At 31.1% G+C, this 15,444-nt stretch overlaps 1 protein-coding gene across 2 annotated transcripts; it reads right to left on the bottom strand.

The window, feature by feature from the left end:
* Nucleotides 1-6,020: 6,020 nt before the first annotated feature.
* LOC114306933 (myb-related protein 306) lies at nt 6,021-8,975 on the bottom strand. 2 transcript variants are annotated; one of them, XM_082866594.1, is made up of 4 exons: nt 8,578-8,975; nt 8,207-8,336; nt 6,855-7,575; nt 6,021-6,263 (listed from the first exon to the last, which is right to left on the bottom strand). In XM_082866594.1, the coding sequence occupies exons 1-3, from the start codon at nt 8,708-8,710 to the stop codon at nt 6,855-6,857; spliced, it is 984 nt and encodes a 327-aa protein (XP_082722720.1). In that variant the 5' UTR covers nt 8,711-8,975; the 3' UTR covers nt 6,021-6,263. The 2 variants fall into 2 exon arrangements, with proteins under 2 accessions (XP_082722720.1, XP_082722719.1); XM_082866593.1 differs by having other exon boundaries at nt 6,855-7,590; nt 8,578-8,867.
* Nucleotides 8,976-15,444: the final 6,469 nt, after the last annotated feature.

The following is a 15,444-nucleotide window of genomic DNA, read 5'->3' as shown; positions in this document are numbered from 1 at the left end:
GATAGTTTGTTAATGTCGTTATGATTGTGGGAAAAAAAGTTATACTCAATGTGTTATGGTTATGATTCATCACTAAAAGTTATGATTTGTACCACCAAAAGTTATGATTTGCCATGGTGAATCATAATAAAAAATGTTACGATTCAAATGTTATGATAATTAATTACAAATAATTATATTTGTTATGAGTTGTTATCATATTGTTATGATTTATAGTGTCTTTGTTATGACACTTTGGTGAATATTATGACATTGTTATGATTCATTGTAATATTGTTATGATATTACAATGAATGTTATGATTTTTTCTGTAACCTGTTACATGACCGGTTTAGCAGGTCATTTTTTATGATGTGGCACGATATGGGCCATACAATAAGTGCATATCATGTGCCCTTTTATAAGGTGCACATTGTAGACTTTTCCAAAAAGAAAACTCTTTACTTTTGTACTCTATCTTTCATAAAGACCAAAAAATCAAATAAAATAACCAATTCCTAAAACAATCCTAATATATTTGAAAAACACCTTAGGTCACAATAAAATCATGAATTTTGACCATTAAACCATTTCAAATTCAACATAAGCCTTTCTAAATAAGCTAATTCACTCACTCATTTGCTATTTTATCATTTTATAATCCATATGCTCCAAATAGGTTGAAGCCACCCTTGCCTAAATAAGCCATCCTTTGCTATTTTATCATTTTTTATCCGCACCCTTGCCAAAATGAATAGATTTTGTCTACATAATTACTTTAGCTTGTGGAAACAAAAATAATGATGTACAAATAGAAAATTTTGGAGACACCCCAAATAAGTTGCGTATTGGATTATTGATTTATTTCTATCATATTATATCTCTACTTTTTTTACACATTTTTTCGTAATAAGTAAAAAAAATAAGTAATACCCAAAACAATCTTGAATTGTCACTAATATATAAAAGTTTTAGGGAGTAAAAATTTTAATTGCAAAAATGAAAATCTTATTATAAAAAATATATTAGGAGACAAATTCTTGTCGTCACTAAAAGGCCATCAAAAAAATAAAAAATAAAAAAAAATCTGTAGTGCAAATTTTTGAAATTGTCAATAATAAATATACTTTTAAGAACAAAATAATTTTATATAACAAAAATTTAATGTTTTGATCCTCAACAGGATAGTAATTTATCACTAAGTACCAGACATTTTATATTGTGTTCCTAAAAAGTGAATAGAATTTTTCCTAATGTTCCTAATGTTGTACATGAATAGATTTTTTTTCTTTTATTTAATTGGAACCAATAGAATTGTTTAGTATGACTTATTTTTTTATTTTTTTACTTATTACGCAAAAAACAGGTAAAATAAAAAAGTAATGAGATAGAAATAAATCAATAAATTAATAAATAATTTAAGGCAAATTATATTAACAGTCTCTGTAGTTTGGAACTTGTACCACTTTAGTTCTTAACTTTTTAATTGTGATATATTTGATCTCGAATTTTAAATCTTATTCCAAATAAGGACAATTAAAAATATTTCCCTTGCAAACAGTCTATTTTAAGGGCAAAGTCGTCATACAATTTATTTTATATTCGTTAACTTGTATGTTATGTGAATGCAATAGCCTTTTTTTTAATGAATAATGTTGAAACTTTCCTAGTTATAAAGTTCTGTTTGGTTTGGTTTGTCAAAATCTACTTTCAAATTTTTTTTCTAAGAAACTAAAAATTAAATTGGTAAAAAAAATTAAAAACATATCATAACGAAAACTTATTTTTATCTTCTGGGAGGATAAAAACAATTTTTTTAGACTTATTTTCATTAAATTAGTTTTTATTTTTTCAAAAGTCAAACATAATGAAAACTTTGATGTCGTTATTAAACTAATCCATTAAATCAAAAAATTCAAAACTAAAAATATTTCATATATTAAATATAACGATTACAAATTAAAAGTCTAATAAATCATCCATTACATGATAATCGTCTAAAAATATATGTTAACAACAAGTACAATCACATGATAACTATTTAAAAATATCAACAAAAACAGTTACTCATTTTATTACATGATCATCATCCAAACACATATTAAAAATTAATTTGACAAATAATAATAATAATATAAAAGATTTATCTTTGTTATATAATTTTATCTTTGACAAGTAGAAATAATTTTTAAAAATAAATTTTTGACATTTATTTTTGTCAAATTGATAATTTCCCCTTAAAATAGAACAAAGATATTTTAATTATCCTTATTTTAAACGAAATTTAAAATTTAAGATCAAATATATTATAATTAAAAATTAAGAACTAAAATAACACTAATATCAAACTACACAAATTATACATTACAATTAAAAGGCCAAGAACTAAAACAACACTGATCTCAAACTACACAAACTATTAATGTAATCCGCCCGCCAATTTATTTAGAGTGTCTCATTCAATGCCTCGGTACCGAGATTTTTCTAAATAACACACTAGTAAGCAATCAATACTTGAACCGACTCCTCTTCTTGCCGACAAGACCAAGGATTATCATGGGAAACGTCAAACCTTGGTCATTTATCACCTCTATTTAATAAACTCATACCACCGATTTCGTAATTATTCATTCTAATATGCTCATCCATACATAAACGGATTTGGGATGAGTGTGGTATTCTTATTTAATCGGTAAAAAATCTTTATTGATGAATAAAAAATTTATTATATCAAGAAAGAAAAAATGATAAGTACAAAAAATATCATAACAAGACATACAAATTCTAACTAAATTAGTACCAATATATCCGTTCAATCAATTGCTAGCACGCCATCCAAAATTGACAAGGAACAAGCCGAAGCCAAGATAAGTAACAATTGGCAAAAACAAAACAGCCCAGCATCAACCCACCCATCTATCCTCTGTTTTCAAAAACCACGACACAATTAAACACTTCGCATATCAAAAACACTAAAACCATCACCCTTATTGTTGTGTAATTAAAAATAGATTTATTTAGAGATTCATTTTAATGATACGAACCGTTTATATTGTAGAGTACATTGAGTGAACATATATGTAAAAAAATCAAGTTAATCAAATATTGTTAACCATTTCATTTACTCACATTTATATTCATTTTAATACTTTAAATCATAATTGTCATTTATTTTTGTAGATACAAATGTGAGTAGATAAATGGATTAGCAATATCCAATTAACTTGATTTTTTATAAGTATGTTTTATTCGATATATTCTAAAATATGAATAATTCAAATCATTAAAATGGGGCCCAAAATAGGCTCATTTAACTGCATAGCAGTGGCGGCTCCCAAATCCATATATACACCATGCCCAAATTGATCAAGTAATTTTTTTTTTATAACTTGACATCCGGCTTACTGAATTGATTAATCAAGGTATCACCGTCCATGTTATAGGTCTTAATTAAAGTTAGGAAAAAACCCATATAAATTGGTCTCAAACTGAGACCTTAGAAGGCCATGTCATAGCAGCTTTGTCCAACAGCCTTCTATTTTGGGACGATGTGGACTACGTGGAAGCCATGGCTGCTTTTCAAGCAGTCCAATTTGCTACGGAGCTAGGGTTACAAGACACACATTTGGAGGGTGATTCGGCCACTGTTATTAAAACGATCATTACTCTCTTGTTTTGGCCACTTATCTCAAAGTGTCCATGACTTGTTGCAAGGATTTCGATCTACCACTGTGAGTCATGTTTTTAGAGAAGGTAATTCTGTTGCCAATTGCGTAAGTAGATTAGTTTTTGATTGTGCTGGCCCAACGATTTGGATGAAGGATGTTGTACCAAACTTGGCCCTTTTGATTTCGGCTGATGCCTCTTTTGCTGAATATATTACCTCAACCTTCTGAAAAAAATAAAAAACCTAAGACTTTAGAGAGAACATCTTTCAAATCACGTGTCTTGACCATCAAGCCAATCTCTTGAGATTCAATCAAGCATTTTCTATCCTCAATTTTAAATCTCTCGTCTTACAATATTCATAAGAAAAATGTTATACAAATTTATTTTTTAAACTCAATTATACCTGAAAGACATAATTGACTAACAATTAGAGAAAATATAAGATAAAGAATTATCTTAAATATTCTAATAGATTACAATATTTTTATTAAGTCTAGAAATGGATCTAATTTTTTGATTTAAATACTACTACACTATTTATAATTATTGAATAGAATGATAATCTCAAGAAATAAAAATTTCAAAATATAACTTGACAATTGTGAGTACTTTGATATGACGAAACAGGAAAATTTCGAATAACGAATTGCATGCCAACAAAATAAGTTAAAGAAATGACTAGATTTATGGTTATTTTGACAAGTGAAGTGCGCTTAATTTCAAGTTTTAGCAAGAAATAGATACATTAAGGCTAAGTTTGACATACACAAAATAATCAATCTTTTTATCTTTTTCTCTTTTTTTCATCACATCACCTCTCTACTTTTCTGCACATCTTTTCATAAAAAGACAAAAAATACACTTATTTAAGTTAGGGGTGGGCGCGGGTCGGTTACGGCCACGAAACCTCCAATCCGCCATCCGTCCGCCAGATTGGTGGATTGGAGAAAATCAATCCGCATCCGTTCGCCAATCCGGCGGATGTGGATTGAGCGGATTGGCGGTTTGGCGGATGGATGCGAATCGGTTTGGCGGTTTGAAATTTTATAAATTTTCAACATAATTCAACTTGTGCACTTCCTCAAAAAAAAAAAAAAAAAAGAGAAAGAATGTATTACAATTAATGATTTAAAAAAGTATTACAGTTACTGCATGTCTCATCCAAAGATAGAAAGTTTGAAACTTTAGAATATCAAAATCACTGCATGCCTCATCCATATATTACAATCACAGCATGCCTTATTCACATAAAATATTACAATCTGTGATTCTTAAAATATAAAAACAATGCAAACCACCAAAACTATGAACAAAACAATAGTAGAAATTGTATGTCTCTGTATTGTTACATTTATATATGTTTTTGAAAACAAAAGCAAACCAGCATATATTATATTTTCTATTTATTATTTTTAAAGTTAGATTTAAAAACCAAAAAATATAAATAAATAATATGTTTATTTTTTTTAATTCAAAAAATATATTCAAGTTGAAAACTTTTTTTTCAACAGAATATTTGAACTCTTTTTCAATTGAAAACACAAACAAAATATTTAAACAAATTGAAAACACAAAGTCTTATAAATTACTAAGGGTACTCGCGGTTTGGCGGTTCGGTTGCGGCCAAAGAAACCTCAAATCCGCCATCCGTCCGCCAAATTGGCAGATTGGAGAAAATCCATCCGCAACCGTCCGCTCGACATCACGCATCCGTCTAAAATACGGCGGATAGGTTCGGTTCGATCGGTTTTGACGGATCGATATATCCGATGCTTACCCCTAATTTAAGTAATCCCAAACAAACTCTTAGGAATAAGTGGAAGCATGAAATCATGAAATCTTTGAACAACCCATCATAGCTTGACTGCGGAGTTTGAATTTTGGATTTTAGAAAGGCAAAATTAAACTTTAAGGTAATTTGAGAAATGTTTATTTTATTAGAATATTTATTCTTATATTTAATTGATTAAAAAAATATATTACAAATAAAATTATAATTCATCATTTTAAAAGAATAATTATTTAATAAAAAAACATAAGAAATAACTATTTTGTTTAATTCATTCTCATTTTAGTGAACCAAATATAATTTTTAAGTAACTTTTTAACTAAAATACGATGCAAAAAATATTAATATGTTTGAAATAATTTTTTAATTTTTTATGAAAAGATGTGCAAAAAATAAAAATAACAATAAATCTTTGACTTTTTAATATCAATTGTTAATTTTTTAATTTTTTTAATAATTTTTTAACTTTTAAGTGAAAAAATGATATTGTCAAATGAAGCTGAGATTTATTCCTCTCAGGTACATATATATAGATATACTTGTAATATACACTTTTCTGCTCAAAATTAGAAGACGCAAACAATAAAAAAGTAATGTTAGGACGATAACATTTACATATCATTTGATGTGGCCTTTTACATGTAAAATAAACGAGAAATTGAAATAACAAGATGATTTAGTACGGTATAAAACGCCGCATCAAATAATAAATAAATTGATACTTAAATAATCACCCTAACATCGCTCCATTCAAAGCCTAAAACTCCAAATAAGACCAAAAAAAAAAACAAAGAAACCCCAAAGTTTTTAAAACCCCAATTAAACCCTAAGGCCCCGTTTGTTTTGGGTTATAGCAAGGGGATTAGGATTATTAGTACCTTGGGATTAGTATATGGGGTGTTTGTTTTGAGAGATAGCCTTGGGACTATTAATACCTTGGGACTAACTAATACCTTGGTATTACTAATACCTTGTTTGTTTTGAGAGATAGGGAGGGTATTACTAATACCTTGGTATTACTAATACCCTTGGGGAGGGGATTCATAGTGAGGAGGTAGAGATGGTATTAGAAAAATAGTGAGGGGATTAGAAATTTTTTTATTTTTTTTATTTTTTATATATTGGAAATTTTTTTTAAAATATAATTTTTAATTTTTTATATTTTTTTATTTGTTTTATTATTTTATATAAAAATAATTTAACAATTCCTCACTACTAATCCCCTCACTATCAATCCCCTCACTACTAATCCCCTCACTATCAATCCCCTCACTAACAATCCCCTCATTATCAATCCCCTCACTATCAATCCCCTTCATTCTATCTCTGAAAACAAACGACCCTCACTAACAATCCCCTCACTATTAATCCCCTCACTATCAATCCCCTCCATTCCATCTCTGGAAACAAACGGGGCCTAAAAGAACTCATCATTTTCCCCCAAGGACATGTCCAATAGGTCGCCATGTCCTTGTGCAGCAGCACCATCATCAAACAACCATTTCTCTAGCAATGACAAAGGAACTTGATTCTCCAAACTTGGCTTACTCTCATCTTGAAATAGGCAAGTTTCATGGGTGAAATTTGTAGCTGTCTCGTCCACCGTCACGGACTGAGAGGCATCAGAATTGGAAGAATGGAAGCTGAAAAGCGAGTCGAAGCCCTCCGGTGTAGTGGCACTCAATGTTCCCTCACTAGGGTTGTTAGAGTTTTGAGTTGTGGTTTCTGAGCTTGTTTGAGATGATTTAGGTGAACCCTTCATCCAATTTTGGAGCAACCTAGCTATGTTTTCAGTACTCGACGCATACGTGGTGGATGATGATTGGGCGGCCGGGGGGCTTGTACTACGAGGGTGAGAGTAGCCATTAGGGTATGGTTTTAAGTCATTTAAATTGGTTGATTTGTCAATAGACAAAGCATCACACAAAGCTTTCTTAGCCATGTGTATGTCTGTTTGGAGCCTCCTCTCCCACTGACCCTTGGAGACTGATGATGATTGTGAAGCTGAGAAACCATCTTGGCTATGGCCATGTTCATGGCCATTAAGTTTTTTGAGCTTCTTCTTCAAATGGGTGTTCCAGTAATTCTTTATATCATTGTCAGTTCTCTGGGGAAGATAGGAAGCTATTGCAGCCCACCTGAACCAAGACAAACTTTGAATATATTACATTAAAGGCACAATCAAAATCTCACTTCCATCAACAACAGAAATGATAAAAAAAACAAAACAATTGTAACAAACTAAAACTTGTCTTTTTGTATCATTGCTTGTTCTGAGTTTTTCAAAAAAAAAAAAAAAAGGAAAAAAAAAATAGTTTTATAAGAAATAATTAATAAAAACAACCATTATTTTCATATATATATATATTTTCGGGGAAACAATAATGTTAAAAATTTTGAAAATATATGTTTGGGTGTTTTTTTTAAAAACTAATTTTACTATTTGAAAAATTTTTTTACAAATTTTGAAAACTGAACTAAATAGGATATAATCTTCCGATTGGGATTTGGAAAAAAAAAAATGATCAAATCATGGTTTTAAATAATAATATCCAAAAACGTATAGTATTATCAAAAATATTACTCAATATATACATGTAAGCAACAATATGAAAAGACTACAATTACAATATGTATTGGCCGATTTAAACCTTCTAACTAGAATAAGTTATTATACTATAAACACAAGAACTAAACACCGAATAAATATGAACGGATAGGAGAGAGAGAGAGAGAGAGAGAGAGAGAGAGAGCGGGGTATGGGTTCACCTGTTGCCCAGAAGAGCTTGGAGGTGAATTATCATTTTCTCTTCATGATCAGTGAAGTTGCCCCGTTTGATCCCCGGCCTGAGATAATTAGTCCACCTGAGTCTGCAACTCTTGCTGCATCTTAGCAAACCTGTGAAAAAACCCATATGAAAAAAGAATACAATATTGTAAATATACAAACGAATCAAACCCAAAAAGTAAATTTGATACTTAATAGTACTACTAGTACTACTATAGCATAGCCCCATTCAAGAAAATAGTGCTTGAGCAGGATAAGATATTAAATAGACCTCATCAATGATCGAACCAACCCCAAAAAGCAAACAACAACAGTGAAAACATCAAGAAAGGTAAAAGAAAAGAAAATATACCAGTATTTGTGGGAACAGCTCTCCAATTCCCAGGTCCATTTTCTTGGATGTAAGACACCAAGAAGATGTCCTCTTCTGGCGTCCATGGCCCTTTCTTCACACCAGTTTTATCACAGCAAGGTGGTCTACCCATCTTATACTTTCAATCTCTCTCTCACTCTCTATCTTCAACTGTTTCACACTCAAATCTTTTGGTTTATCAACGAAGAGACCCCTTTTTTATCTCTCTTTTCTTTGCAAGATTTTCTTATTTTCTTGTTTGGAAGAAATGGTGAGACAGGCGTCCTAAGAATGGTACCCCTGTCTATGTATATATAGAGATAGATAGAGAGAGAGAGAGAGAGAGACCGTGGTGATGTTAACGCTGACCAAATAGAAAGGCATCCCCAAAAAGGGTCAAAAGGGAAAAGGAGTCGCTGCTGTGTTTTAATGTGGTGTTTCTATTTGAGGTGTGTTATAATTTTATTTTTATAATTTAAATTGTTTATTTTATAAGATTTATTAAGTATTTTAGTCTTATTAAAAATCATATTAATTGGATATTAAAAATTATATAAATAATATATAATTCGATCATATAATTATTGATATCTAATTAATATAATTTTTAATAACATAAAATACTTAATAAATTTAACAAAATAAACGATTTAAATTATAAAAATAAGTCATAATACATCTTCAATGAAGCCACTACAGTCATGTTGTGCTTTTAGAGTGCACTAAGGATCCTCTAGAGAGAAATTTCTTTAAAATTTTCTAGAGTACTATATTGTGTGGTTGAGATTTATTGATAAATCACATCAAAAAAATTGATATAACTTACCAATAAATTTTAACCACATAATGTAACACTCTAAGAAACTTTAAAAAAAAAACTCTAGAAGGACCCTAACTCGTCAAAAGCGGACAGCAACGAGCATTTACTCGTTGGCTTGCAAAAGTCAGCTGCGTTCTTTAGAGAGGAGAGAGAGTGGGTGAGAGAGGGCTTTGTTCTCTTTCGGCTTCACAAAACCGCGTGGCATTAATATGTCATTATTATTACGGTAATCTTGCCGCCTCAAAATTTTATCCCAAATTTTAGTCAAAAATAATAATTTAGAGAGTCTTGGATTCATGGATTTAAGTAGATATTCAAAAATATAAATAAATATATATAAAATATAATTATATTTTACATATTTGTTATACTTTCTTTGTTTACATTAAAATTTATGTATCAAACATAATTTTTAAGATTTAAATTTATTTTATATTTATTAGACTCACATTATATCAAACACTTTACTCAAAAAATCCTCCGATAGCATTTTTGTTATTATTATTGTAATTTCACTTCTAAAACCCTAATCTCATTTCCATCACCGTTTAATGAATAGAAAAATGGTTAGATTCTCTCAAATTTAGAGAATGTCAGAGTCTTATAGAGCTTATTATGGGTCTTGTTTTAATGTTTTGAATCGTTTATTTCGTAACCCTCAGTATTTATAGACTATGAGAAAATTAAATCATTTCAATAATTATGACATTTTTATTTTATGACATTTGTTTTTAAAAAAAATGAATAACGAGAATTTTTTTTAAAATAAAGTATCTATTTTTGTAGAAACAAAAACAAGAAAATAAAAATATCATGATTATTAAATCAACATAATTTTTTAATTATGTACACTAAAATCCTTACAAAATTATTGATTTTCATAACATATCCATTTAGTGTGGATAATATGGTGAAGAAAAATGTTTGGAAATTCAAAAATATGAGTTCTAAAGGAGCTCTAGGGGTTGGGATCCATCCATTGATTTAATGTTTTGGCCTTTTTTTTTTTTTTACATCATTAGAATTCAATTAAAATTTCAAAATTAGAAGAATATATCATTATTGTATTGTGAATGAGTAGTTATTATGAATGAGTACATTCTAGAAAAAAATTTTTTTTTGGGGGGGGGGGGGGGGGGGGTTAACAGTGTGAATGTTGTTATTGCATGATCGATCGATGCAGACTGTATATCTGTCTAGTAGTGTGAATAGTTTACCTATATGAGATTTTATACATTACAACATTGGGCTGGCCTGTGAGATTATTTATGAGTAAATCAAAAAGGTCAAAAAAGGTTGAGACTAATTAATTAATTTATCAGTTTATTGTTGACTTAAGCTCCATTTGGAAAGATAGTTTATAGGTTTTTTTAGCTATTTTAGTCACAAAAGACAAAATAAGTTATTTTAACCACAACAAACAAAATATCACATCCAATCCATAATCATTTTAGTCACAAAAGACAAAATAAGTTATTTTAACCACAACAAACAAAACATCACATCCAATCCATAATCATTACACTCTTCTTTCATAAAAAAAAAAAGTCAAAAAAATTAAAAAATCCTTCTCAAACTAAATTTTTTAGTTCTGACTAAAATAACCAAAACAATTAAAAGTTAAAAAACTAACCCACATCCCAAACGAAATCATAATTTACTGAGGTAGGGACCATGACCCCATCCATGCATTCAAATTCAACCTTCCGTGGTACCTTTTCTATATACATATATTGGGGAGCAGCTTGCCTTCGGTCTCAGATCGGACTAGACGGTACTGTTCGGTCTGTAAGAGCCCATTACAGGTCTCGTTTTATTAATCTGAACCATTTAATATGTAGAACTCGTTAAGTACTATATGTCTGTAAAAAATTATGTTGATCAGATATCGATAACTATATAATCAAATCAGTTTCGTATAAAAAAAATTGACAGTGAATAAATTAAAAGTAGGCAAAAAATTGATCCAATCAAATAGCTATCGATATTCGATAAACGTAATTTTTTATAGATATATAATAATTAATGAGTTTTACATATTAATGGATCAGATTATCAAAACGAAAACGGACAAAACAACATTGTTGAATCCAATTTTGTAATGGAGGCAAGCTGCCTCCATATATTGATATCATCGCCACGCGTGTGATCATTTCAACCCAATAAAACAAATAAATAGATCAATAGAAATTGGCCTACTCATTTAACAGAGAGAGATTGAGTAGAGCTTTTGAACTATTTTGACCCAGGTTTTTTAAAATTGGAAGTTAATAATTAAAAAAAAAAGTTAAAAATATTTATTTATATAAATAAAAATTAAACCAAATATTCTGCTACAAACTACTAAAATAAAGTATAACTTGTTATTAGCGACAGAAGCAGGATTTCAATATTAGTGAGGTCAAAAGAAAAATAAATTTTTTTTATTATATACACAAAATATGCATTTATGTATAATATGATATATATATATATATATATTATATATACATAAAAAAAATTAAATACTATTACAACATATAAGAGTTTTAGAGACCAAATATTTTGGTCTTTAAAAATGAAAATTTTGTTACAAAAGACATTTAGAGACCAATTTCTATCATCACGAGAATAGTTGCTAAAAGGTTATTCCGAAAAGTCAAAAATAAAGCTTTTAGTGACAAAATTTTGAAAATGTCACTAATAAATAAAGTTTTAGGGATAAAATAATGGGGTATTTTTTTTAAGGTCCTTGATATTATGATTTTATAGTATAAAGGACATTAAATATTTTCATGATGTCTAAGGTCCCTCAACATCAATCCAGAGAAAATTGGTCTAGAGAAAATTGGTCCAGAGAAATTTCAATCCAAAGAAAATTAGTCCAGAGAAATTTCAGACCAAAATTCTCTGAAAAGTCTAATTATTCTCAGAATTTCTCTGGCCCAATTTTCAGTTTTAAGTACTGGGGACACTGAATCATTTTTTGTTCTGTATATTCATTCCTACATTTCAGTTGTCATATCTGTTTTTCTAAAAGTCTGAAACATTTATAATAAGTTTCATTTCTCATTCCAATTTTGCAGGGAATTGTGTATTTCATTCTTGTTGCTGCTGCATTTCTCAACTGCATAGCCTTTGTTGTGACAAAGAGAAATTGCTTTCTATTTTTGGGTGGTGCTTTCACCATCTTGGTTGGAACATATTTCGGATTTTACCATACAAAAATTAAGAAGAAGTTCAACACCAGAGTGAGCGTCTACCTTGTATTGTTGATCTGGTGCTGACGATGACAGAGTATCATGACCATTTGCCAAGTCATTGTCATCATCTCGATCAACTGGTAACCCAAAGTCAATCAAGCATATTGCCCTTTATTTTCAGAGATTCTCTCACCTAGAGAATTTCTCTGGACTCCACAACCTAAAGAAAATTTTCAAACATATTTCCAGAGAAATTCTCTCAACTTAGAGAATTTCTCTGGACTCCACAACCTAGAGAAAATTTCCAAACATATTTCCAGAGAAATTCTCTCAACCCAGAGAAAATCCAGAAGCTTGCTTAATCCACCGAATAATTTCTCGTTGAAGAAAATCAGAGTAATCAAACCTCAAACATGACTAGTCTCTTACCAGGAGGAGGAGAACCCATCAAATGGCATCATTGGCCATCTTCTCTATTCCAAAAATACCATGCAAAACACTAAGGAAGCTGTTTATCCATGGAACTGCACACGAGCATTTCATGATGTTCCTTCTAAGGATTCTGAATCTAAGAGATGTGCAGCTGAGAGAAGATTATTACCCGGCACCGGAGAATGACATGAGCACGGAGATGAGAATGGACTCGTGTTGTTATTTTGAGGACGCATTGAATGGGCGTCATATCCTTGACTGAAACAAGATTTGACAACCCTTTCATGTAGTAGTTCAAACCCTAAAAAAATCACTGAAACAACTCTTGTGACATGTATGAGTTTTGTGAAATTGAGATTTTCTAATTCTGTTGACAGTTTAGTTTTGATGATGCTTTGCAAGTAGCTCCTCTTCGAAGAGATCAGAAAGCTGCAAACCAGGCGTTGATGATAAGGATGCGGTTTCACGGAGGTGGTCGTCGACGCGGGTCAGATGGAAGGACTGAAATTTCTCTGATATATGTTTAGGGACTTTAGACATCAAAAAATAATTTTGTGGATCTCTTCCATTATGAAAAGTGGGAGAGGGACTCTAGACCGATTTTCCCTAAAATAATTTGGTCTCAAAATGGTTTATTTTTTTAAACAAAAAATTTGGTTCCAAATAGATAATAATTCATCACTAATATCTAATTTTTGTTGCTAAAAAAATAATAATGACATTTTTCGCAACAAAAATATTTGGTCTCTAAAAAATAATTTTGTCCCAAAATTTTAGTCTCCAAAACCTTAATTTTTTGTAGTGCACCATATAAGCAATTTCTAATAAGATGAAAAAAAAAATGGTGTAAAATAGAAAAAAAATTCAAGATAGAAGAAGAATGGCATATACATTTTTTTATAATGAAGAATTATTCTATGTATAAAATGATATATATATATATATATATATATATTTTAAATTCTATAACAAACAATAATTTTCACAAAAATAAAAAGGCCATAATCCCCTATAATTTTTTCCCAATTCCGTCCCTAGCCGTGACTATGAAATATGCAAAGCCCTTTATTTTCAAGTTCTAATAGCTTAAAATAGATTGTTTTTTAGAACTTTTCTTATTTTCCTTTGTGAGACGTTACGTCCAATGTAGTTATAGGGAACATTTGGTAACATATTGTGAGGACATAATTTTTGAATGACAATACGTGACCGAAATGACACCGAAGTGTCAACCGAGGTGTCAATCGAGGTGTCACGTGTCTTGGTCATGACACCGAGATGATCTCGACTAGGTCGAGGTTATCTGCAAAGAAACTGGAATCCAGGATAAGCGGATAAGGGACAAGAGTCCTAGAATGGGAGAGGACGTCAGTTTGAATAAAGATAAGACTCTTAGAGAGTTTATCCTAATCCTACTGAGAATCTAAGATTAGCAGTAACTTAAGTCCATTAAAACTAGGCTTCTATTGGGATTAGGTAAGTGTTGACTATAAAAGAGAGGCACCCCCATGGGGTCTAAGGTATGCTTTTATGCTTTGAATAATGAGTTAAGTACTTTTGCTATCTTTGAGAGATAACTGATTTGATCGTCGGAGTGCTCCCGGGTGGACGAACTACTACCGGAATCTCTTTTTTTTGTGACAGGTCGTTCGGGTTTAATCTATTCTGCCAGTGTTTACCAGCTGAGTGCTTGATTGGCAGTGTGGTCGAAAATTGACACACACAATTTGGCGCCGTCTGTAGGAAAGAAAGGAGAATAGATGACCAATGACGAACAGAAAGAGAAGGTTGGGGACGACACTCCTACTGAGAGTGAGAAACATATTGACCTTGACGTCAAAAAAGACAACTGCAATGAAGAGACTCGTGATAAGAATCACAGAGGAAAGGACGTCAGCCAGGAGGGCGGCGTACCGAAGAAATTGGACCGGAACGGGTATTATAATGAGGGCAACCTCCAAGTATGGAAAGATAGATGCTTACGGAGGGACGACGAGATGAAGGAAATGACGGAAAAATTGGCGAACTTACAAACGGTCGTCAATTTTATGATGCAAAACAACGTCATGCAGCTACCGTTTCCGCTACAAGATACGCCGATTCTAGAGGCTAAGAAAGGTGCCCAGAAGGGGGGCAGAAAACTGTTCCTGCAGTCCCTCAGCATGGCAGGACCAAAGGACTTTCTCACTGGCCTTCGCGAGAGGTCAGGCATGGAGAATCCCAGTAGACACATCGAACAAAAGAAACTTGTACCAAAGAACATCGGGATGTTCAAGGGAAGGAACTCTATTTCAACACGACCAATGGAGGGAGGTCCAAAAAGACTCACAATGACACTGGAAGTAGTGCACCAAATAGGCTGAAATCCAGAGATAGCCGAGCTCCTAGACGAACTAAGAAGGATCTGAGGGATTACTTCTAGAGAAAGCGACA

Source organism: Camellia sinensis, chromosome 4 (assembly GCF_055761805.1).
Source record: "Camellia sinensis isolate YWXY chromosome 4, ASM5576180v1, whole genome shotgun sequence".
NCBI lineage: Eukaryota > Viridiplantae > Streptophyta > Magnoliopsida > Ericales > Theaceae > Camellia > Camellia sinensis.
This window is presented reverse-complemented; position numbering and strand designations above follow the sequence as displayed.